The sequence below is a fragment of the Lichenostomus cassidix genome, chromosome 6, assembly GCF_008360975.1.
Source record: "Lichenostomus cassidix isolate B80296 chromosome 6, HeHo_3.0, whole genome shotgun sequence".
In the NCBI taxonomy this organism is placed as follows: Eukaryota; Metazoa; Chordata; class Aves; order Passeriformes; family Meliphagidae; genus Lichenostomus; species Lichenostomus cassidix.
In genome coordinates, this window is record NC_139487.1 from 3,074,441 (window position 1) to 3,099,175 (window position 24,735).

Genomic DNA, 24,735 nt, shown 5'->3' on the forward strand with positions numbered 1-24,735 from the left:
GTTTGCTATTTATTTGCTTTCAGATTTTACCAAGGAGCTCTGGAGATAATTGTCAAATTTCCAAGTGTGTATCAATATTTCATGAAGCTCTGTTTTCCCTCTGTACATTCACGAGTTGGGTCATTAGTACTGAGACTGATATTAACAGGCTGAAGCAAGGCATGAAAAGGAATTCCACCAACCACTTGCGAGTTTGAGAATTTCTGGAACAAAATTCTAGTCGAGGTCTTCTGGGTAGAATAAATATCAGTAATGTTGCTTGGTTTCAAATGTTAAATGTGTTGGAGAATTTCTTGTTTGATCTCGGTTTCTGTGGCTTTATGGGTCTAATCCAGAGAACACCAAGGCTTTGTGTGTGTGTGTTTTGTCTGTGTGTTCTGTGTGTTTGGCCTCACGCCCAGCACTTACCACAAATTGGGGTGTACCTTACAGAGATAGGATATCCATCCACGTCATCCTTTGGAAAAAAAGCAAATTCCACCTTTCCCACTACCAGCAAATTAAATTGTGTTGAATTATTAAAGCTCAAATTGGTTTTAGACATGGTACCAGTCGGCACTGATGTTGACTATTTAGTTTGTGGTTGACTATTCAGTTTTGGGTTATTTTTGCATGGTTTTTGAGGTGCAGTACTGGCTGTGTGTGTGTTCACAACTATCGTTCTGCTTTGGACATTTGCCATTTAAAAGAGGCTACATTTTGCATATGGTTAAATGTTTCTTTTTTCTTAATTTCTGACATTTTTATGTAAAACCATCATATCCCTGCTACCATTCTGATGAGGCAGCCTTCCCCAATTTTGGTTTGCTTAGCCAAAAACTCTGGTGTCGAGTTGGCTTTTGCTCTTACTCGTGATCTAGCCCAGCTAGCTCAGTGCAATACTCTCAAGAAAAAAGAAAAAACAGCTCAGGGAATGGAAATTATTCATAGATACAAACCCACTGTGCTCTGCTGTAGAGAGGGTGCAAAATTAATTGATAAATTACTGTGGCTTTTTGACCATTCTAAATGGTTGCCATAAGTGCTTCCCAGGCACAGCTGAGAGGTAGCTGGGAAAGAGCAAAAAGTGAGACTTTAAACTTGATTGAGCTATGCAAAGTCTGGAGCTTTAATGTGGAAACCTGAAAATGTACAGAGAACTGGAAGGTGGATGGAAGGAGCATTCAGGGTTTCTGAAATAGAAAAGTGCTTCAGAGTTAGAAGTGATTAAAGCAGAAGGGGACCAGTGGTGCTTCCCTGGAGAGGGAGGGATGGAGTCCTGTGGGAAAGGCAGAGCTTGCTGTTTGACAGAGGGGTTTGAAGATCCTTGGAACTAGCAGATGTCAGAACTGGCCTGTCTGTCAGTATTTTGGGATAATTTTAGGGTTTGTGACACCATGGGCTACAATAAAGCAAAGGAGGTCACTTGTGAGCACAAATAGCAGTGTTAATCGTGGTAGCAGTTCAGGAGGAGAAAGAGAAATGGCAATCATGTAGTAGTGACACAACAGGAGAGTGGGGAGATAATGAATTTGGTCACAGCTCGATATGGCAAAGTTCCAGACTGTAAACAGAGATATTTGTCAGAGGGGAGACAGTGCTCAGAGTGAATAACGTGTGCTTTGCTAAGTAAAAACCACCTTGTAAAGGTTTTTGCAGCTGTGGGGGGCTTGTAAGAGAAATCCAGAGCAGATCCATTTGACTGCCTTGTCCTTCCCCCTAGGTGGGAGTTTGGAAAGTTGATGGTAAATGTGTCTTGTAACTTGTGCTTAACTCTGAAACTGAGCTTTTCACACTTGGTAGTAGATAAGCTTTGTCCTGGGAAATGCAAAAGGATGTCCTGTCCTACTGTGGCTTCCATCTTCGGTACAGCAGTGGGACAGCTCGAGCAGAGGCTGGGGACAGCACAGCCATGGTGTTGTGTCCTTAGCAGTGGTGGCACTGGAGAGAGAGGTGATGCTGAAGAAGGCAAACCTGACCATTTGTACCCAACCATGTACCTTGGTCTCCTTGTGCAGCCAGCTGAGGCAGGCAGAGGGGGCTTGGATCAGCAGAGAGGGGAGGCTAGGCTGGCCTTTCCCAGGGGAGAAGGAGGCAAACACATCAGCACAGACTTGTGGCAAGCAGAGCTCTCAGGAGGGTTGGGAGAAGCAACACTGGCTGCTACAAAGCTCGGTGCTAAGAGGTTCTGCACTGTGCAGAGTCACATTACACAGGCAGTTCATCCTACAGGAAGTTGCAGAGCACTTGTGAGAGCCAAAGGAGAAGCTCCACTGTTCTCCCAGGGGGACAACGAGCTGCTTTTGCTCCAGGAAGGAAGAGGCATCAGATGCCAGTAAAGAAGAGAGCTGCTGCTCTGACTCCTCCTGCAAAGCCTCTTGCACTCCTCCCAGCGCCCTCGGGCTTCAGAGCTGCAGCTGGACTCGAATTGACAAGAGTTTGCAATGCGATTCCCACCCAGCTTTTGGTGGTTTTTTTGGTTTGGTCATTCATTGCCTGTGCCAAGAGGACACAGTTCCTCCATGTGCTGCTGCCTGGGAGAATCTGGCCTTACTCTGGACAATATCCTGGGAAATCTCCAATTTCCTTTACTCCCACTCTGGGAAGTTATTAAGCATGCTGAGTTAATATACCTCATACCTATTTGTTTGTTTAATCTGTTCATAAGGCACTTAAAGCCCCAGGGTTCTTTGAAGAAGCACATACTAAGGGATGCTGGACAGCCAAAGCTATATGCACTGCTGAGAGCTGGCAGGGCTGGAAACTGCCCCATTGATTCAAAGGGAGCAGCTTTCCTCCAGCACAAACACATCTGGAGAAGTGGGAGAGGAAGGAAGAAGGTAGGAGAGCAGAAGAAAGAGGAAAATACAGGAATCAGCAAGAGTAAGCCAACCAAAATACTGCAGCAGAGCAAAGGGTGCCCTAAAGGTAGCCAGTTTGTAGGAAAGTATTCCATGCTTGGGAATAAGGGTGCTGCTAACAGTCACAGAATGTTTGTGTTCCAAGATTTTTGTACACTTTTACTCTCAAGCTGGCACAGTTACACACTTTGTTTGCCTCCAGATCCTACCCTTCGTGGAGTTAGAAATACTCTGACTATCCAAATACAGCAAGTCTCTCCAAATACAGCAGTGCCATGCTTGGTAAGTGGGTCATTAGCCTTTGGGCTCTGAGCAAAGATTTTCAGTCAGAATTTGGCAAAACAGCAAGTTAAAATAATTTCCAACAAAACCTTCGATTCCGAGATTTCTTGTAAATTTTCCGAGATTTTCTTGTAAATAGTGTGTGACCTGTGCTTTGATGATTTGTATTAAGCCACCTGGAGCTCCTGGGTGTCAGTGTAAGGCAATTTTGGAGATCTCCTGGAATGATACCCATATTCTCCTGTCAAGTTTGGGATGATTCTTTTTCGTCTTCTGCCTGGAAGTGGATTGGAAGGGTGTGCTCTGAGATTTTCATTTTGGAACAACACAGAAAACTCAGCCTTACTGCTGCCGTTGCTCTGTGATCACCTGTCTGCAGACCACAGCTGTGCTCCTCAGCCTCCCTCACGTCTGACACTCAAGTTTTTTTTTCATTCTGTGGCTGGTTTGAAGCAGGAAAACCCAAACCCCCCAGGCTCAGTGGGACAGGGGCTCCCATCACCCCGAGGAGCGTGCGCAGCCCCAGGAGGGCACAGCTTCACGTTCAATTACAGTGAGAGCATCTCAAGTGCACCCCTGGAAACAGTCCATGACCCCTGCTTCTCCTTGGCCAGAGTCCTGTGCTGAGGAGAGGCATCAGCATGTTGGTTTTCTGCTGCAGCCAAGCAGTGTTTTCTTCTCCCTTTGCCTTCCCAGTCCCCCCAGACGCTGCCTCTTCCCAGAAGCACTGTTTTGGCAAGGGACATTGGAATTTCCATAGCAGGATGTTCAGTTGTCTCAGCACAACAGGTATCAGCTTTTCTGATCACAGGTGTCAGGTGCTGGTCAGATTGACAGAGCCACATGGGACCAGCACAGGGAAAAGCTGCAGCTTCTCTACCTGTGGTTTTCTTCCCTTCTCTGTGCAGTCTCTCTGTCCCTGTGTTGGTTTGAGAGATGAGCATGCTCTGAAATGTCTCTTAGAAAGAGTTTGTTGTGCTTGGGATCTGGTCTGCTGTTTAAAAAAGTCCACAGGCTTCCTGGTTAATATTTTGCATCACCAAGTAGGGCAGAGGCTGAGAAGACCACCCAGCAGTGCTGCTGTACTGACAGGGATTCTCAGATGCTGTTGAGGATGGGCTGTCAGATGCTCTCAGAATTGCCTGTTGTCTCATGGACCGCATTGGGTGGTTATAGCCCACCATGTGCAGTGCACTGCTGCAGTGGGGATGTGCACAGGATAGAGTGACAGCTCGTCACAGTTAGACAGCAGTTCTGTATTTGACATCTTGAGGTCAAAAACTGTCAGTTCCTTATTTTTTACGGTGTCTTAAATCGCCTGGAGAATGTTTTGAGCCTTGTCAAAATGAATTAATTAAGGCCAAGTCATATTCACAAGCCTGTGCTGCTCTGATTCAGCAGCAGGGCTGCGCTTGATTTTCAGCCTAATAATTACAAGTGCTTTTGGAGGATCTGGGGGGCTGATAGAGCCCGTTTGTGTTTCCTCCAGAGCTACATGTGCTACAGTTTTTACTTGCTCTTTGCCTTGGCAGTCTGTAGCATTGTTTTCCTCCTCCTTAGGAACACAGCCAATTTTCTAATTAAGGAAATCACTCTGCAGCCATTGTCGCTGTTCATTTGAGTTCTTTGTCCATACCAAAGTTTCCAGCTCCCCGAAAGATTTGAAGTCATTCCTTGCTACAGCTGAAGCAGGACAGGAGTTTTGGCTCAGGGCAAGCTCTTCCTCTAACTCTGTTAAGAACCAGGCATCAAGCACCACTGTGGGCAACACATTCACTTCATAAGAGCTTCAAATCCACCTCTGGCTATGACAAATACTGCTGAGGTTATTTTTCTATTGGATTCGTATGTAAAAAAAAAATAGTTGCGAGAAATAAATATCACTTTGTGCTGGGCTTTACTGCTTACTGGGCTTTGAGCCTAAAAGGATTTAAAAGTCATCATGCTCCGAGGGAAAGTTGTAGAGAGAAAGAGGAGGTGGAGGGTTGCTCCAGCCAGCTGTTGTGATTTGGGAAAAGGCTTGTCCTGACCATGGAAAGGAGACTGGGGCTGAGACAGAGAGGCAGCCAGGGCTGACACAGCTCCGCCCAGCAGGATTAGGACCAAATTAGAAACTGGGTTTCCAGAGGTTTATCATTTCCTTTGTATTGTGACATTAATAAATGCAAATCTTCATCTTTTATCCTCCCTTGTATCTTTTGCTAATGAGCATTGTCCCCAGTTCAGGCTGCACTGATAACTGGGTGGAGAGAAGATGGGGACATTCATATGTGTTCTTGTGCTGTTCAAAAGCACGTGGGAGTGTGAGGGAAGAATATGGGCACTTCTCAGTGTCTGTGTGCCAGCTCCTCCTGTCAGCCTGCAGTTGGACAAGAGTGCTGGAGACAATGCCATGTTAATGCAGCACAGTTCAGTGCTTTTGGTATTTCATAGTGCAGCACAATAACTTTTTTTCTCATTTTGCGTCTGAAGTACATCAAATTCAGAACATATGCACCATGTCAGGGCTGCTCTTGCAAATCAACCCAGGGAAAATGCTCAGATCAGGGCTGGTCGGTCACCCAGAGAGAACTGTTGAACTGAAAGATGGTGAGTTTTAATTAGATATTGGGGAGAAATTCATTACTGTGAGGATGGTGAGGCAGCTGGGGCTGCCCCATCCTTGGAAGTGTTCAGAGCCAGGTCGGACAGGGCTTGGAGCAAGGTGGTCTAAGGGAAGGTGTCCTTCAGGGGGTTGGAACTGGATGAGCTTTAAGGTCCTTTCCAGTCAAAGCTATTTTATGATTCCATGGCTCCTGCACAGCTTGGCTTCACAGTGGAGGCCACAGTGGCTTGGTGCTCAGCTGGGGTTGGGCTCTCCATCCCAGCTGATGTGCTTTCCATCCTAGATAGGTCCCAGATGGAAGGGAGCTCTCTACTAGCCAAAATAAAGACACTCAGCAATCTGCCAGAGCCGATTAAAGCATGTAGTCTGTTACAGGCAGAAAGAAATACAATTTGGGGTAGGGGATACAAAATACATTTGCAAGGCATCTGAGCCTGATGCTAAGACATTCTTTCTCTAAACGTTGTTGTTGCCAATAGCTTCTCTTGTGCTCAGACCAAAACTATTTAGGGTGGAACATTTGCTCCCTACTTTCTAGCAAGCCTGGTTGCAGGAATGAAGAATGAATTCTTTTCAGTGGCCGCAGCTGGTTTGAATGATCCCCACACTGAACCCATTGACTCCATGTGAATCACAAGGAAGTAGCAACTGGGATTTTGTTTTTGTGCCTGACAGGGGCAGAGACAGCAGAGCAGTCACAAGTCGATTGCTTGAAGCCAGGCACATGCCAGGGATGTTCCCTGCACACTCTGTACCTCGTGCTGGCAGCAGGCAGCGTTCACCAGCCCCCTCTGAAGTGAGGAGGCAGAGGAGTGTGAGGTGTGTTGCTGTCTGGGTGTCTGTGCTGCATCCTCACCCACACCTCCTGCAGGGCCCCAGAGAGCACAGCCTGCTGCACTTGGTGCAGAACCATCATATTCATTCAGTGAGAGCTGGAAGAGGAGTTCTTCAAGGATTGTGACCCTTGCATTACATACAAAACAAACAAAAAAGAGTCATTAAGCCCTTCAATGTGAGTTGGCAAGACCTTGAGCAAGGCTCTGAGAGGGATCTTCACCTATCTCAAGGTCTGCTTCTTCTGAGGAGCAACAAAATAGCTTGTTTTGGTAAACTTGGGGAATCATTTTCACACACTGTGACAAATCCACGTCTCTTTTTATAGGGGATCTCTCTGTTGGTTTTTAAGCTGAAAGAGAGTCGATTTAGATGAGATATTAGGAAGAAATTCTTGGCTGTGAGGGTGGGCAGGCCCTGGCACAGAGTGCCCAGAGAAGCTGTGGTGCCCCTGGATCCCTGCAAGTGTCCAAGGCCAGGCTGGACATTGGGGCTTGGAGCAGCCTGGGACAGTGGAAGGTGTCCCTGCTCATGGCAGGGGTGGCACTGGATGGAATTTAAGGTCCCTTCAAGCCCGAACCATTCTGGGATTCTGTGATTTAATGTTGAGAGCAACTTCTAACAAGTTTCTGCCTAAGAATCGCCTTCCTTTTTCCTTCCGAAGGCTGAGGGGCTCAGGGAGACAAATGGGCACAGATTTTGTCTCCCTGCAGAGAGAGGGCAGCAGGTCAAGGAAGGTGACCCATGTGTTGGGCTGAGAACGAGGGAGGGATTTGAGGAAGCTCTTGCTGAAAGTGATGCCACTGAATGGAAATATGTTTGGTGGTAAGTAAAAAGCCACCTCTGTGTTCTTAAGTATTCTTGGGCAAGTCAGCTGGCCATGTGCTCTGGGTTGTTTTTTCTTTTTCCACAATACTGGGTTTTTCTTTGTATTACCAAAGGTATTAATTAGAGGAATAGATTACACTGAGTACTGTACAATTATCTCTTGGGTATTTGTGGAATGAACGATGGAAACAGTGTGTGAAATTGTAAAATGCTCATTTAGCTGGGGTGTCTTGATGAGCACCATGTCTTACTTCACCCCTTAGCCACGTGCCCTGAACCTGTTGATTACAGCCAGCAGGGTGGTTTTGTGTCAGTGGCAGCTCTTGGGGGGCTTTGGGACCCCCTCAGACAAAGGCACAATGTAGGATTGTAGTTGCTGCAGGAGCTTCTTCGTCAAGATCACAGGGAGTTTTCTCAACACACTCAGTTTCATGTGGTTTATTTTGTAATCTGTGTGATCTAATCAAGTGTATAAACACGTAGTTGGGTGGGATGCATCAGCATCCTTCTTTGCCAACTGCTTTCTGCTGCAAGGCAGGAAATTTTGTTAATTTTTTGAAACTTCAGTGCAAGGTTCCTTTCCTTCTTTTCCCCTATCTTATTCCCAACAAAGAAATTAAACCTGATCAGTTCGTTTTGCCATACCTCACTTTGGTGGGTTTGTGGCACAATTTTAAGACTAAATAAAATAGATTAATTGAGGCTCACCATACGGTGTATAACTACAGCTGTTGGGTTGATAGGTGATGGGTTTTATTGAACCAATAAAATATAGAAAATGGCTAGAGGAAAACAGCTTACTGCAGTGATATTGTTCAGTGTGATTTACAGTTTTATAACTGTAGGCAAATGTGAAATATTTTTCACTATCTTGGGTGTACATTATTAGATAAACCTATATCCTGTGCTTACCTACATCAGCACTGTGATAGTGAAGAGACATAAAAATGAAGACATTTTCAGCCCATTAGAGTTAACGTGGTTTCAAGAGCAGTCAGTTTCTCTACAGTTTGGATTTTATTTGTCTTTCAATGTGCTGAGGATGCCTGCAGGAAATGCCTCCCAGCAGCTGTGGGAGCTGCACCGTAGCAATCCTTTGCATGCAGAAGAAAATAAGACACCTTAAATGTGAAGGTTGTTGGCCAAATAAATAGCTCATGAGAAACAGAGGGAAAATACGGATCTGTGCAGGAATTCTTTGCTGAGCATCCTGATCTGTCTGCTTTTGCTCTTGTGGCATTGCTGAGGTTGCCCCCGTGAGAAAAGCCATGAGGGGTAACAATAAGGCTGCTTCAGTGAGGTCCTTCATGGCTATCCTTGTGACCAAAGAAGTGTGGTGGACTTTGGGGGCTCCTGGGACACAGCCTGGAGCTGGGACAAGCTGGGACTGCAGTGCCACAGCCCCTTCCCAAGGGAGTGGGAGGGCAGGAAGGCAGGAGACACCCCGGGAGCTGCGGGGTGGTGGTGTGCTTGGGGGAGAGGTGGGCGTTGAACTGCCCTAGCACAGGAATAGCTCATCATTCTTGGAATTGAAAAATAAGAATCTGCCAGTGTGTTATCTGGATTAATGAAGATGAAATGTGCTGTATGAATACATCAGGAGTGTGATCGTGCCGTTATCCCTTGGGCTACTCTGGCTCACAAGGAGAAAAGGTTGATTTTTGTTTGTAGATGATTTTGCTTGCTCTGCCAATGTTCATTTTTGTTTTAGTACGAAAGCCAGGGAGTGTGTATTTCTTTTGCTCAAAGATGGAGCAGATTAGCAAAGATTTTTCTAGATTATCGTAGTTTAAATAGCTCTGGTTTAAAATAAATGTTTCAACGACAATTACTTATTAGTGATACTATTTTAAACACTGATGATTAATTAGGGGGGGTACAAGCTCCATTATTCAAGGATCTGTGCAATATTTGGACTTTGAACATGGTTTTCCATAAACCAGAAGGAGCTGGTGTGTGGCTGGACAGGCTGAGGCCCTCTGGCTGCAGGGGGAGAGAGGGAAATGGAGCAGCTTCAGGGGTAGGATTTACACAACAATGAGAATTTAACCTTTCTTTGACTACAGCCCACCCTGGGCACAGAGGAAACCCCCCATGGAAACCCTTGATGGGGTGACCATCACTGGTGCTGACACAGGGAGGTCACAGGGTGAAGGGGTGCTTTGGTGTCACAGCCTTGGTGACAGTTTTCAGTCAGCATTGCCTGGTCCCCAGCTTTAATTTAAGGTGTGAAATGTGTGACTGGGGATTATCACTAATCCACAGAATGTTTTAGAGTCAGGGATGAGAAAAAATGTTAGGTATGTTCTCACCCATTCCTAGTGCATGTTGTGCCTCCAGTCCCCAGGAACAGCCTGGCTGGGCAGATCTGGAGGGGTTTGCTTCAGCCTCCAGAGCTTTGAGAAGACTGAGAAGGTGAGGTGGGGTGGCCTGAGGCACCTCAGCTTCCTCCCTGGTCCTTACTCAGAGCTTTTGTCCACTGTACCAAAAAAACCCACATCTCCAATGTCATTTGAGAATTTTTGGAAGAGTTTTGGCTGGTTCCAGCCCCATTTGACTCCACAGGCTGTTGTCCAGACCTGCAGCCCATGTTTTGCAGCCAGGCAGGAATGCTAGTGGCCAGGAAAAGCCTGATAAAGAGGGAAAATAGAGAATTGGAAAGTTAATCATTTAACTTTTTGTTATCGTTATTCAGCTTAGAAAACTGAAACCAGACAAGGTTTGCAGGGGGAGATAATATCTTTTATTAGCAACTTGTATAGTTGGGAAAAACCCCACGTGCTTCTGGGACCACATGCTTTTCTTCAGATCCACAATTGCACATTGCATTAAAAATAAAATTAATTTAATTTTCAAAAGGTTCAGCGGATGTTTGAAAGAACTGAACTTAAAAGCAACTTACAAAAAAATATTTCATTTGGTTTAATTTAATTTGGACATTTCAGAAAAGATTTAATAGCCCTGAATTACACAAGACTTTTTTTCTGGCTTGAAGTTTTCTCATAGGAACATGACGTCTGTGTATCAAAGGGCTGCCCAGGGCAGTGGTGGAGTCCCCATCCCTGGAGGGGTGTAAGAGCCATGCAGATGTGGTACTTGGGGACCTGGGTCAGTGATGACCTTGGCAGTGCTGGAGGAATGGTTTGACTCTATGATTTTCGAGGTCTTTCCAACCTAAAAGACTTAATGATTCTACAAAGTCAAAATTTCTACATTTAGCCCCATTTTGTGCACCTGAAAATCTCCATAACTATGGTCACACTCTCATTTCTTCCTGAAATACCTACAAGGGCCTTTTGCACCTTCAGGATGCCCTGAGCACACAGGAGTTATTAGTGAGCAGCCAGCAAAGCTCTAAGGAGGTGTAAAGTCAGAGGGGTTAAGAAGGGTGAGTTTAATATATGGAGTTCTCTGCTCTGACCACCACGTTTTTCCCCTCAGTCTAAAAAAAACCCATGATTAAATGATAATATTATAAGATGTGGGAGTTTGTAAATAATCAGTGTATTGTTATTAATCAAGGTAATTTCTCTGTTCCAGGAGATAAGACATTATTATTAATAACATTTCCAGTGAGAGGTTTTGCGTGCTCACCCTGACCTCATGAAATCTCTAGCTTACAATCCAGTTCTGTGTTGTTTCCTTTTTTCATTTTTGAGTGTTTTTTTCTTTTTTCTTTTTTTCTTTTTTTGATAGTCTACATCATCCAGCACACCAATTTAAAATTCCCTCAATCCAGCTTAGTCTCAGCTGTATTAATGCATCGCTCCAGGGCACAAATAACTAAAAAGGGCTGTATTGTGTGGCATCTCTAAAATCTTTTATTTCTGAGAGGTTGGATAAAGAGATTGAGGTTTTTTAGGGGGGGCTTTGGGTTGTTGTTTTTTTTTCCCAGCTAAGTGAGCTGCCTTGCAGGTGGCTCAGAGAGATGTCAGGAGATGCTGCTGGACCTTGTGTCACCGCATTCCTGTTGAACTTCCCAGCAGAACATTCTCCTCTGGGAAGGTGGCTGCAAGCACAGTGTGGGATCCATCCTTCTACTGATGTTTCTCAGGAGACAGCTTTACACCAATATTGAAAATAATCAAATATATTAGTTAGGAAACATGAGTTGAAGCAGGAGTGATTTTTCTCTTCAGTGTTTTTCCTAGGATATCACAGACAGAGCTCTGTCTTCTTGATGCTGTTATACCTGGGAAATCCTGCTTGAGGTGCGACCAGTCTTCTTCAATATTAGTTTAAAAAAAAAAACCGGAAAATATTGCGGTTCATGGAGTTGAATGATTTGGGTTGGAAGAGACCTTTAAAAGTCATTGTGATCAACCTCCCTCCTTAAACTGTTCCTTGAAGGATACAAAGGAGAGCAGCTGGGCTTTGGTGGTCACTGCCAAGCCTGGAGCTTTGTTTGCTCTGTTTTTATGGTTCTGGGCTGCTTTAAGTGTCAACAGGAATGTAAAGTGTGCCTTGTTTGTTTTTTTAAAGTGTAACCATGATAAAATCCTGTGATAGACCTGTAAAGCTTTAGTTGTAAAAGTAAATCGACTTTAATAGCAAGTAGGTTGTAGTTAAGTGCTTTTGAATGTTAGTATTTAGGGGGTTTTTCTCACTTAGTTATGAGCCGGTGCTACAGGGAAGTGAGGGTGTTTATCTTAGGGAAATGAGTGGGATTTGCAGGCATTCAGCACCTCCCAGCACCTTCCAGGGTTATTCCCCTGCTCACACACTTCACCATCCTTTCTGCACTTAGAGGAATTGGTCTCAAATTCCTCCAAGAGCCATGGGAGAGCATAAAGGAGCTCCGGGCACAGACTGGGATGGGGAAATAAATGGGAGAAAAGTGAAGCAAGAAACTAGGACAAGGAAAGCCGGAGCCGTGTGACCCTGCTGGGAACATGGTAGTACTGGGGCTTCCTGTCTGTGCCGAGGGTTCACCATGGCAGAGGGCTGGGGATGTGGGACAGGAGAAAGCGGCCGAAGGTTTGTCACTCTGGGCTGCAGTGTCCCCACGGTGGCTGAGCTCAGGCTGCAGGAGGGTGACCTTGCAGCAGGGTCACGGAACAGACGGGTCCAGCTGGGGCTGCGTGCTCGGCAGGCGCCCAGGAGCTATTTTAGTGGGGCTGAGAAGGGATGGATGGAGCCTTGGCAGGAGCCCTGGGTTTGCAGGGAACACTCGGCTCTCCCTGCAGGAGCCAGCGGGATCGCGCAGGGTGTGGAGGAACACACGGCGTGGCTCACAGGGACAGCCCAGGGACATCCTAGGGACAGCCCAGGGACATCCTAGGGACAGCCCAGGGACATCCTAGGGACAGCCCAGGGACAGCCCGTGTGCTCCTGGCTGCCAGGGCACTCACTCGCTGCTCCTGGCCTTTTATCCCTTGAATGAAGGCGCTGGCCATGGCCAGGTGGAATGAAAGGATTGACGCATCCCTTTCCCCAGGCCAGGCTGCTCCCTGGCCCATCTGCAGCCTGTGCAGGAGGAGCTGAGCCTGCTGCCAGCCCCTCTTGGCACTCTGAGCTTGGCCAAAAATTGCTTTGGGGAGGCTCCTAAAGTCGAGCTGGGCTCTCACTGAAGGCTCCCACATTGCCCTTACAGAAAAGGTGTGAGGTGAAGCCTGGGCTGGATCCTTGGGGTGTTGTTGTCACCTCTGGCTGTAAATGAGTGACTTGAGGTAATAGCAGCTACAGGTGGACGTGGAAATGAGGATTTATCTTCCAGAATGCTGCCCAGGCTCCCACCCCAGCAAAGCAGTCTTGTCTCTCCGAAGACAGAAACTCCTCCAGTGCTGTCCCAACCCTCCTCTGGGATCCAAACCTCCAGCAAATCTCAGGAATGCCAGCAGCAAAGCAGAGGTGCTCGGAGGAAGCCCTGTTGCTTAAAAGACCGAGAGCACTTTCTGTCCAGCACAGTGGGAAGGACTAATGTCAGTGCTTAACAGCACCATTTAATTCTACAAGTATCTCCCAACGTGGCATTTTCTTTGTTTTGGACTCAGAATCTCTCATTATCTTTGTTCAAATGCAAACTCCAAAGGTGCTGGTGGCACACGGACAGCTGGTGAGACTGAATCCTTCCCACTTCCCAAAACTGGATCCAAGCGCTTGCTTTGATACCTTTTTTTTTTTTTTTTAATTTGAGGGACTTTCCAGTCTAAACCATAGGGCTATCAGGGGTCTGTCTGTGTGATAAAGCCACGTTTGCACCCCACAGTGCTGATACTCTGTGGACAGCCCCACTGCTGGTCTGGTGGGGGTCTCAGGCTGCAGAATCCCAGGCTGTCCCCATGCCAGGGCTGTCACTGCCGCTCGACAGGCTCATCTTTAGCCTTGATTTCAGTATCTCATATTCCAAAACGTCTTTACAGCCTCTGAATCCCTCGGGGCAATTTGAAGTTTGAGCAGCCTCCTGCCCAGATGGCCGATATCAGCAGCTCTCCCCTGGCAGCAGCATCCTTCTCTTCGGGTTTATTTATCTTTTAAATCAAAAAAAACCTAAAAACCAACTAAAAACCAAAAACAATGAAAGCTGTCCGTTTCCTGGAGCAGCTCGTTTGTTTTTTACTGCTATAGTTTGTTTCCATTTGGATAGAAGGGAAAAGATAAATGGATAAAGAGGATAGGGAGGGACCAGAAGGAGAGCTGGCACTGGATGTTGTCCCTGCATGATGCCTTATGGCTGGAATGTGTGGCTCAGAGGTGAATGTCCCACCCATGAAAAATAAAAGATACATCCTGCAGCTGAAGTGCAGCACGGGAGAGAGTGCTGGATAATATCAGGAAAGCTGCCCACTGAGCACTAGGAATACAATTTGTTTCCAGCACTGGGCTTAGTAATGGAGCACACTCAAGGAGAATTTGTTGGGGTTTTTTCCTTACCTTCTCCATGTTTGTTTTTTTTTTTTTTAACATGAGCTGCACAACTCATCCCTGGGCAGTGGGGCAGTTTGAGGGTCCATATGGTGTCTGAATCATAACCACCAAACAAACCCTAGCTGGGCTTTTCCCCTCTTTTTCCCATCTCTCTCTTAAAAAGAAAAAAAGAATACAGGAATCTGAGCTGCTCTGAGCAAGCAGTTTCTCTCCCAGGTGCTTCTTTTAGCTTTCTTGGTAGCATCCCTCCCTCACCACCCCATATGGCCTCTCCCATCTGCTCTGCCTCTCCCGTGCCCTGGCAGCTCCCACTGCCTCCCTGGTTTTGCCATCCCATCCATCCGTCCATCCATCCATCCATCCATCCCTTGCTCCTGCTCTGCACTGCCACTTCTCAGGGTCCCTGGATAGCCCTTGGGTCAACACATCCCTTGGGCACCCCAGTTGGGTGGTGTCTCCCATCACCTCGTGGGACCATTAGGAGATTTTCCTCAGACCTTGCTTAGCTCCTCTCGAAGTCACTCCTTGGCATTTGGTGTTCACAGACACAGATTTACCAACCTGACAATGTGGGAATAACCCAAACACCCACATTTTGATACACAGCAGAGGCCATGCATTATTCTCCTGTTACTCTTTTATTGCGTTAACACCAGTTTGTGTCCTTGCAGCTGTATGTGCAGTGCTTCTGGATGAGATTTAGTTCAGCCCAGAGATAATTTCCTAGATGAGCACTCCTGAGCTTTGCAAAGCTTGTATTTGGTTTTCTTGTCCCATGACATCAGCAGTATATCCCAGTGCATTAATGGGGATCCACAAAAGAGGGTGTTTGTGGTGTGTGTACCTGCGGGAATTCAAATCAGAGTAAGAAAATTCCATGTGTATTTATATTTTAGCTGAGCATTTCCCCGTGGCTGCTGTGTCTGCAGTTCAGCTGGGGACTGTAACCACGGTGCTTGGATCAGCTAATAATGATATTGTTTTATATGGGAACTTCCTATGCAGTTTTAAAAATACTTTCTTCACGGAAGCCCTGAAAAGTTATGTGGAAAGGGAACTGGCCAGAATCCAGCTCTTGTGTGCTGACTGGAGGAAATGTGCTGGGAAGGTCAGGGCTTTGCACAGGCTCTTCCCAGCAGCAGGTACGAGTTTTTCCCTTCCCAGCAGGGCAGGATGAGCCTTACTGCCTCTTTGCCCATCTCTCTGGAGCCCTGGAGTTTCTCTGAAACATGATTTCCCTCACCAGAGGGGACTGCCATGAACCTGAGGGTTTTTCCAGAGGGCTGGAAGTCACCTCCCCTTTGCTATCATCCCTCTTCCCCACAGCAGCCCTGGCTGCAAGCCTGGAGCTCCAGCATCAGTTCAAGCACTGGGTCCCCACTGAAGGAGAAGATTCTGCACTCTTTCCCTGGTAGGATCCTGGCAGCCTCAAAGATGCTTTGCTTTTAAAATACAAAACAATCCATGGTTATTTATAAAAAATATATTTAATGTCACTTTGTAACATACTGTGTATTTGTGTGGCTTCTGTCTACACAGTACCAAGTGCCTCCAGAATATTTGCTGTTAAAAAAGACAGTAAATACCTGTTTGGGTTTTTTCTCCTAAGTGTGAGTTAAGACTTGTGTCCTATTTATTTTTGCAGAAGCATTTATTATGAGAAGCATTTGTTACCAGGAAAAGTTAGGTGCAGGAGAGAGCATTACTGGTGAGCACACTGTGGTGGAGGAGGATGGTTGTGTCCTGCAGCATCACAGTGCTTTCCCAAAACATCCCCATCCTCACAGAATCACTCAGTGGCACCTTTACCACTCACCTTTCTGTTTGCAGTTCCACCAGGCTGTGGGATGTGTGGAAAGGCACTTTGGGACCTTGATTTCCAGCTTGTAGTGCAGAGGTGATGGCTGGGACAGCAAATCTGTGGGAAATCTGAAATATTTAAACAATGGTTTACATTCAAGAGGAAGATGTGCCTAAATATCCTTGTTCTGTGCTCAGAGACTGGATTTTAGGGAGCCTGACAGGTCTTTTGACATTAGTGTTACAAGCCAGTACCAACTCCAGGTAATAAACTTTTGTTCTCCTTATTCCTGCCCAATCCTCCAATTCCAGGACTCCCCTGGAATTCCCAAAGCACCCAACAGGGTGAGCAGGACCCTTGTCTGTAAAGGCTGTGTGTGCCAGTGAATGAATTGCTGCCCTTTACTCCTGGGTTTTTCCCTTGGATCAGCTCTGGCTGGTTCAGACCCAAGGGCTGCAGAGGGGAGGGATGATGCTGTTGGAATCAGCAGGATGGGGGTAAAATGGGATGCAGAAACACCATGGAGATGTAGTGCTGATGGTATTAAATAGGAGTGAGGTGCAGATTTTTTTCTTCTTTCTTGGATGGGAATTGTCTGTAGCTGTTGGTGCTGCTGGCAATGACAATGGCAGCTGAGAAGAAGGAAAAACAACAGCTCCAGCAGCAGTGTCCTACATGCTCCTGACAGAGTGTGGGATCAGGATGACAATTGTAAAGTCATAAAATAATCCTGAGTGGGAAAGGATCCACAAGGATCATCAGTCCAGCCCCTGCCCTGCACAGACACCCCAACAATCCCACCCTGTGCATCCCTGGGCAGCCTGGGCAGTGTCCAGCACCCTCTGGGGATGAACCTTTCCAACCTAAACCTCCCCTGGCACAGCTCCAGCCATTCCCTCAAACAGTGACAAACTGGGCAGGACCAGGAGATGGACATCTCCAAGAAGATGTAAATCCTGCCAGTGACTGAGTGTCATTTCTGATGCTGAAAATCAGTTGATTGACACATCAAGCAGGAATTTGGCCCTTGGTTTCTGGGTCCAGCTGAGATCAGCACAGCCTTGCTTTCCCCAGTGCTTTGTGTTTGTTTTCGTGGTGCTGCTGCTCAAGGCTATCAGCCTTTTTCTGGAGCCACGCTCTGCATGGAAAGGCATGTTTCATTTTTGAGTTGAAAAAAGAAAAAAAAAAAAGCCACACACACAAAAAAAACCCAAACAAACATAAAACGCAGCGTGGCACAGATTAAATCCATTTGAGACAACTCGAAAAAAGCCCCGCCGTATGTGCAAGTCAATAGGAGGAGGGGAGTGGAAGGGGGAAAAGCAACTGTGACATATACAAACCCTTTAGTGTGCATAGCATAAGATTTTTTGGCTGGCACTCACATGATTTTATTCAAGGGCTGGGAAAGAACTACGATTAGTTAAAAGCTTCGGCAAAGTCTGGAGGGAGTGCTCTGAAGAGTTGGGAGCCGCGCAGAGGTGACTGTAACTCCTCTCGCAATTTCAGACCATTCTTCTGGGGCTCAGGACAAAAGCCTTTTCTTTTCCCTCCGTGTTCAAAGAGACATTTGTCTTGAGATGTTGCAGCTGTGGGCCGCGGGATCGCTTGTTTGAAGATACCCCCTCGTAGACGAAAGGAGAGGCAACGCTCTGAGAAGTGGTAGTATTTTCTCGTGTGTGGGTTTCCCCCCCTTCCTCCTCCCTCCCTACTCCTCCACTGCCATGTGTGGTTTTTAATAAGAAGAAGAATGTGGAGGCAACATTTTCCAGGCAAGGGGAAATTTCCTGTTTCTTTTCTGTTTGTTTAATAAAGTGTGTAGTTGACTGTAAAACTGTAGCTACTTGGTTGCGAGCGGGTAATTCAGGCGAGTGTCAGGATCGCTTCTTGATGCACTTTTATATACTGCAGGGCAACATGTTTAAAGCCTTTTTCCTCTTTTTTTTTTCTTCCCTTTTTTTTTTTTTTAATTTTAGTGCTGCGTGGTGTAGGCAACTGAGATTAATAAGAATTAGGCAAATGGCTTCTGCTTTTGTTTCGGTGAGATAGTACCAGCCGTCTTGCGGTCACACAAAGGCTGCCATTTAGCAGGGAGCACTCCCTAATTCTCTTGGCAGGGGTGCCATTGGGATCGGATACAAGTGGGTGGCAAAGGGGAGGAGCGGCAGGAAAGGACAAGCAGGCTTTGTGTATTAAAAATGAAACAAAAGCACTTTATACGCGGGGCTGCGTGCAACAAGCAGCGCTGCCTGTGAGCCGGGGTGGAGTTTGAGTTCTCTGTGGCTGCAAAACCTTGCTTTTTTTGCCTTTTTTTTTTTTTTTTCCATAAACCCTTCCTCCTTTCCCTCTTCCTTAGCAAGCTCTCCGTGCACTGCTGGCCAGGCTCCGCAGGCAGCTGAAAACGCCTAAAAAAAAAAAATGTATTGAACAATACTTGCCCCAACTTTGAAGGAACAGCTGGGGGGGTTCTCAGCAAAAATCAGCTTCAGATGGCGTGGGAGCCACCGAGTTTGGGAGGCTGTTGGGAGGCAGAGCTGATCCCACCCCAGCCCCGAGCAGAGCTGGTGCTCAGCTCCGCAGGGGTGGTGATGCTCGTGGTTTACACAGCGTTGTACCCTCGGTGGAGCAAGCTCGTGGTTTGGCAGAAAGAAAGGGTTAATGGCTGCGATGTTTTACCACGATTTTGGGGGGAGTGGCTGCTGTTTAATTACTTTCTGCTCCGTGGCATACCTCGTTCTTAATGAAGCAGTTGCCTGCAGAGCAAACCTGCTGTATGAGCTGGGGTAGCTTGGTTTTGTCAGCCCAAATGTCTTGGTTTGAATGTGTTTGTGCAGAAGTAGGAACCAGGACGGTGAGGAATGGATGCAGGGTGGTGGAAAGGCAACGTGAGAGGCGAGCAAGGAAAACAGAGCACGGTTTAAGCTGCAAGCCTGCCAATGGTTTTTATTAAAACGTAATTTCCATGCATTATGCACTTCATCCCATATTGATTTGCTTCAAAACTTTCCTTGTCGAGCTGAAATAAATTCCCTCCTTGAAGTAGGAGAAATAAGAGCAGTTCCTGTGAGTACCTCACGGGTTCCAGCCACATTCATCCTCGCTGACTGCACTTGAGTGTGTGGGCAAGGGTGACGTGCCTAAGAAGCCTGTGTCATCATGCACAATTACATCCCTAATCCCAAGCAAAGACACAGATGCTGTTTCAAAAAAAAAAAAAGGCAAAAAAAAAAAAGCTGTGATTCGTTTGACTTTCAAAGAAGCTTATGTAAGGGCAGCATAATAAACCCGTTATTTTGGGGCTGGGATTAAATGTCAAAGTTTCAGATAACCTGTGGTTTCATCTTCCACGTGCCATGCTGACAGGAACTCCAACCTCTGTGTGCCCACCGCTCTGCCTGAGGATGGTCCTGGTCCCTGGTGGGCACTGGGAGACAAGCCTGGGGACAGGGGTGGTGCCCACCAGGGCTGGCACCACCACGGCCACCTCCCCCCTGCATCAGATCCCTTTTATTTGCAGCTGTGGTGTGAGGCTGGTAGGTGATGCTCTAAGCCTTGGAGATCATACACATTAGTAAGTGTTTAAGTCAGTGTTATAATTCACTCACTTGTTAACCTGAGAAAATAATCTAGCTGGGGTGCAGTGCTGCCCAGAGGGATTGTGTAAGCGCTCGGAGATTTGGCCATGTTTTTATTCTTGCTTATCTGCTTATCACAAGCTTCTTTCCCTTATCCAGATCGTCTCGGCACTCTACCCTGCCTACTGACACACTTGCACTCCCATCTGGATGAAATGCATGCAAACATCATGTATTCCTTCCATTAATGGAGACCTCAGTAGGAAAGGGGGAGGGAAGGACCTGTTCCAAAGGCGCCCACCTGTACAGCTGACAAGCTTCAGTCAGGTCGCTGCGTTGGTTGGTTCATTTCTTTAAGCAGGTTCAGTGGGAAAGGAATGGAAATCCACTGAACCCACTCCATTAAACCTGCCTGTTTCCATGGAGTTATGTTTTTCCATGTAAAATGAGTGTAGCTGTGTGAGTGTAGCAGCACTGCAGGGTCCCTCCCTGGGAAGATGCTCTTGGTGCCCACAGGTCTGGGATTCATCACTGGGGCTGGTAGTGCTCATGTCTGTCACACCCACATTAGCTGGGAGAGATTCACCCCCAAAATACCCCAAAACAGCCCCATGGAGTTCCCTCAGCCAAGCCGTGGGCTTGTCCCACTCACCAGCACAGCCACTGCATTTCAAGGCCAGACAGATGTTGGTCGGTAGCTCTGGCAGGGTCTGGTGCAGAGCTGGGGTTTGGCAAGGAGAGGCTTTGCTGGGGCTGCTTGGGTGAGAGTTTGGAGGCTCAAACCCAGACCCTCCAGCCCTGGCCACCTCAGGGTGCAGCAAAAGAAATAAAGCACCGTGTTGTACCCAAAGCACCTGGTCCCTTCATCTGTGCTCTGCCCTGAAACTGCCTGGGCACCTGAGAAAGATACTTGAAATATTTTGTAGGGTCCTGTTGTAATAAACATCCTTACTGAAAGGGAGGTGCGGAAATTTCTAAGTGACTTGTCCCAAAATGAACCAGTTAATCCCCAGCAGAGCAATAAATAGGATGTGAAAATCAACCTTCTGTGGCCCTTGGTGGTGATCAATTCCTTCACCTCAGTCAGGGCTTTGGGTTTACAAAGATGGGCTTTGCTGTTCTCATGATACCTTTGGTAGTTGGTAACACACCAAAGTATAACCTTCTGTGCTAAAGAGGTCTTCAATGTCCTGCTCTTTCTGTGATTTTCCAGTAATCCTTTTTTTGAATGGTTCTCTGTTTGAATTTCTCTTTTTGATGTGGTCAGAATGGTAAAGTCATCCCTTAAAAAAAAACTGGGGCAAAACCACAGCTATATTTCCCAGAGAGAAATCCAGCCTCGTGGCCAACCTTCCCACCGTGTTGCTGTCACCCCTAACCCTGCTGTGCAGGCTGTCCCCAGGTGCTGCTGTCCCTGTCCTGGCAGGGACACACTGGGTAAAAGCCACTCTCGCTGTGCCCGCAGGTATTCGCCCGCAGATCATGAACGGCCCCATGCACCCCCGGCCCCTGGTGGCACTGCTGGACGGCAGGGACTGCACCGTGGAGATGCCCATCCTGAAGGACCTGGCCACGGTGGCCTTCTGTGACGCACAATCCACTCAGGAGATTCACGAGAAGGTACTGGCAGAGGTGGGGTGGGGGCAGTGGGTCTGGCCTTGCTCTTCCAGGTCTTCAAAGCACCTTCCAGTGCCTGACGGGGCTCCAGGAGAGCTGCAGAGGGGCTTTGGACAAGGTGTGGAGTGACAGGACGCAGGGAATGGCTTCCCACTGCCAGAGGGCAGGGCTGGATGGGATTTTGGGAAGGAATTGTTCTCTGTGAGGGTGGGCAGGCTCTGGCACAGGGTGCCCAGAGAAGCTGTGGCTGCCCCTGGATCCCTGGAAGTCTCCAAGGCCAGGTTGGCGCACCCTAGGACAGTGCAAGGTGTCCTTGCCCATGGCAGGGGGTTGGAACAACCAGCCCCATTCCAACCCAAACCAGTCTGTGATTCTTTGATTTTTGAGCAGAAAGTGTACAAAGCTGCACTTGGAGTCAATCAGCAGATAACATCAACAGAAGCCACTGCAGATTAAAATTCATTCAGGCTGTTTTAGAAGCCAGATGTTATTTTGGAAAAAAAAAAAAGTCACTTTATCTCTTTGCATCAGGCTTTTCACATCAATGTTATTAACGTTTCTCATGTTTTTTGAAGTCTGTGGTGCTGCTGCTGTGGCTTTGCTGACACCATCCCAACCTGCAGCTGGTGGGTCTTCACAGGTGCTCAGTGCACTTCCAGCAGCTCCTCCCTCTCTAGCAGAGAGTGGAGGAGCTTTGGGAGTCATTCAGGCAGATCCATGCAGTGTGGATGAGTGTTTCTGCTTGGAAACTCAACTACATGTAAATACTTCTCTTAAAAGTATTAGATACCACAAATGAGATTTGAAGTGATCAGAAATCACTTCCATGATCTGGGAAAGAGGAATACAAACAGCATCAGTGCTGGTCTTGGCAGATATTAAATGTGGGGGAAGGGGGATTGAGTTTTTTGTGAGACATTGATAGATGAGCCAGGCTTGGGGAGTTTGGGTGGGTCTTGGGTTTCCAGAGCACCGAGTAGCTTATGCTGAGCACCAGTGAAGGTCTGGATCTTCACTGAAGGGGACAAAGCCCAGCCCTGTGTGACTGTGCAGCCTCTGCAGAGCTTCTCAGTCCTCTAGAAAACAGTGTGACAGGGGTTTGGACATGCATAAGGCGGTCGAGTGTCACACAGTCCTGTTCAAAACCGACAGACACTGCTGAAACACCTAATTCCTTTCTAAAAGCAGAATTACTGCTGCTTGGAAGCAGAGGGATTAGCAGATAACCACCTGGAAAAGGGTCCAGGTGAGCGACAAATGTGGTTTTCATCTGGTCTGCTCAGATGTAGCATCATCATTTTCAGAAATTCACCAAATCGGTTCCCAAAGGTGTTGGTGGGTCACACCCCTGCTGGTTTTGGTGACGGCTGTCTCAGACAGCAGGTCAGCAGTGACAATGTCCAAATCCCTGATTCCTGAGCTGCGGGTGTCCCTCCAGGTGAGCAGGTAGCTCCTGACAGCTGTTGTGTTGCAGGTGTTGAACGAAGCTGTGGGGGCCATGATGTACCACACCATCACCCTGACCCGGGAGGACCTGGAGAAGTTCAAGGCCTTGCGGGTCATCGTCAGAATAGGCAGTGGCTACGACAACATCGACATCAAAGCCGCCGGGGAGCTTGGTGAGTCCCAGCTCCACACCCTGCCTCCTTCCCCTGTCCTTCCAATCCCTTAAAATCAGCACAGGGAGCTGCTGCTCCCAGGGGACCGTGCTGGCACAGCAGAGTTCCAGGCAGGGCCTCCATGCATCCCCTAAAATTACAGATGCCGTTTACATTTTTTGCACATAGAGAAAATTATGCCAAGAAAACTTGACCATGGGTGGAACAAAGAGTGCAGTTTTGGAAGGAAGCTTTTAGGTTCATAGTGTGTTCAAACTTCCCCATCTGAGTCCCTAAACTGTTCCGAGTTCCAGGTGCCCCCTCATACCTATGGATATTTGTATGGCTGTTCTATTTCTGGCACAGGAGAGTTGGTACAGCTTTAGAAAAATTGGAGGAAGGGTGTTTTATTATGTTTTTGTTAAACAAGATCAGGCTCTTGATCTGAGCTGGTTCTCTGAGTCATGCCCATTCCGTTCCGCTGGGAAGGCGTTGTGTTGGATGGTGGAGCAGGAATTGTGTCTTGGGTTGTTGCCACCTCCTTTGCCATCTCATCAAAGGTGCCTCAGGAACTTGAAAAAGGTTTTTAGTATGGATTACCAAAAATAGGGAGGGTCAGGTTGTCAGACAGTGCTGGGGCCACCCAATTTCCCAACTGGTTTGGGTGGTCACAGAGACTTCTGGCTGCACACCCCCAGCTGCAGGAGCTTCACTGTATCCCTGGTTTTAGCAGCTGAGTTACAACAGGTTTTACTCATCTGATGCTGAGATTCAGTCTATGGAGCAGCCCTGCAGTAGTGTTTGGGATATGTTGTATTAAAGGTTATCTCTGGGGAAGTGAAGAATAACAGCCATTCCACCTGAGTCGTTTTACAGAGATAATTGCGATAAGACAGTCTCAAATAGTCATTCCTAAAAAAGCAATTCTCAATATAGCGAATTGTTTTCTTTTTTCAGGAGGAGAACAGTGTCTTCTCAGTGTAATGGTTTCTTCATGTTTTTAACTCTTATTGTTATTATCCATTATAACAATGTTCTGAGGCTTTGAACATCGGGAAAGGAAAGATATAAAGAATAAAGTAATGGGATACTGCAGCATAATCCTTCTTTTTATACTTGGCTAATTGGGTGGCCAAATGATGTGGTTTTGAGTAGAAAATGTAATGACTCCCCACAAATGTAGCGTAAAGTTTAATTGGTATTGCTTTCCATAAGGTAGTTTTTAAACCGTGCAGTCAGTCAGTGACCAGAGTCTAAGCACGGCGCCAGGGCCACCCTCTGGCTGGGCTGGGCACCACTTGGAGCCATTACAGAACCAAGGGATATGGTTCTGTTGGGATGGGGGTTGTGGGGTTGAACCATCCACTGTGGGTGTTCAGGGGCACGGAGCGGGAAGGGCAGCCCAGTGCCATCCTGCTCTGGAGCAGGACATACCTGGGACAGGGGACAGAGGTGGCAGGGCTGGCCGTGGCTGTGATTTGTGCGTGATCTCCGCAGGGATCGCCGTCTGCAACATCCCCTCAGCCGCCGTGGAGGAGACAGCAGACTCCACCGTGTGCCACGTGCTGAACCTGTACCGGCGCAACACGTGGCTGTACCAGGCGCTGCGGGAGGGCACGAGGGTGCAGAGCGTGGAGCAGATCCGCGAGGTGGCCTCGGGAGCCGCGCGCATCCGCGGGGAGACACTCGGCCTCATCGGCTTCGGTACGCGGGACCAGGGCGGGGAGACCCCAGGGAGCGTTTCCAGTCACAGAACCACCTCGTGGATCAGTGGGAGATAGGGAGAATATCTCACACATTTTTTTGGGGAAGGAGCTCGTTGTGAGCTGTGGTTGAGCCCTTGGAGGAGCACTGGTGAAACACGGTGGTGTTTCAGAGGCACCACATT

General features: G+C 47.4%; 1 protein-coding gene across 3 annotated transcripts in view; it reads left to right on the forward strand.

Annotated features, from left to right (window-relative positions):
- CTBP2 (C-terminal binding protein 2) overlaps nucleotides 1-24,735 on the forward strand; it is a 134,791-nt gene that overhangs the window by 100,164 nt on the left and 9,892 nt on the right. For all 3 annotated transcript variants that reach the window (XM_085064617.1, XM_085064618.1, XM_085064616.1), the window contains 3 exons: nucleotides 21,098-21,252; nucleotides 22,724-22,868; nucleotides 24,345-24,551. In XM_085064617.1, coding sequence (XP_084920743.1) covers nucleotides 21,098-21,252; nucleotides 22,724-22,868; nucleotides 24,345-24,551 — 507 coding nt within the window. The remainder of the gene's footprint in view (nucleotides 1-21,097; nucleotides 21,253-22,723; nucleotides 22,869-24,344; nucleotides 24,552-24,735) is intronic.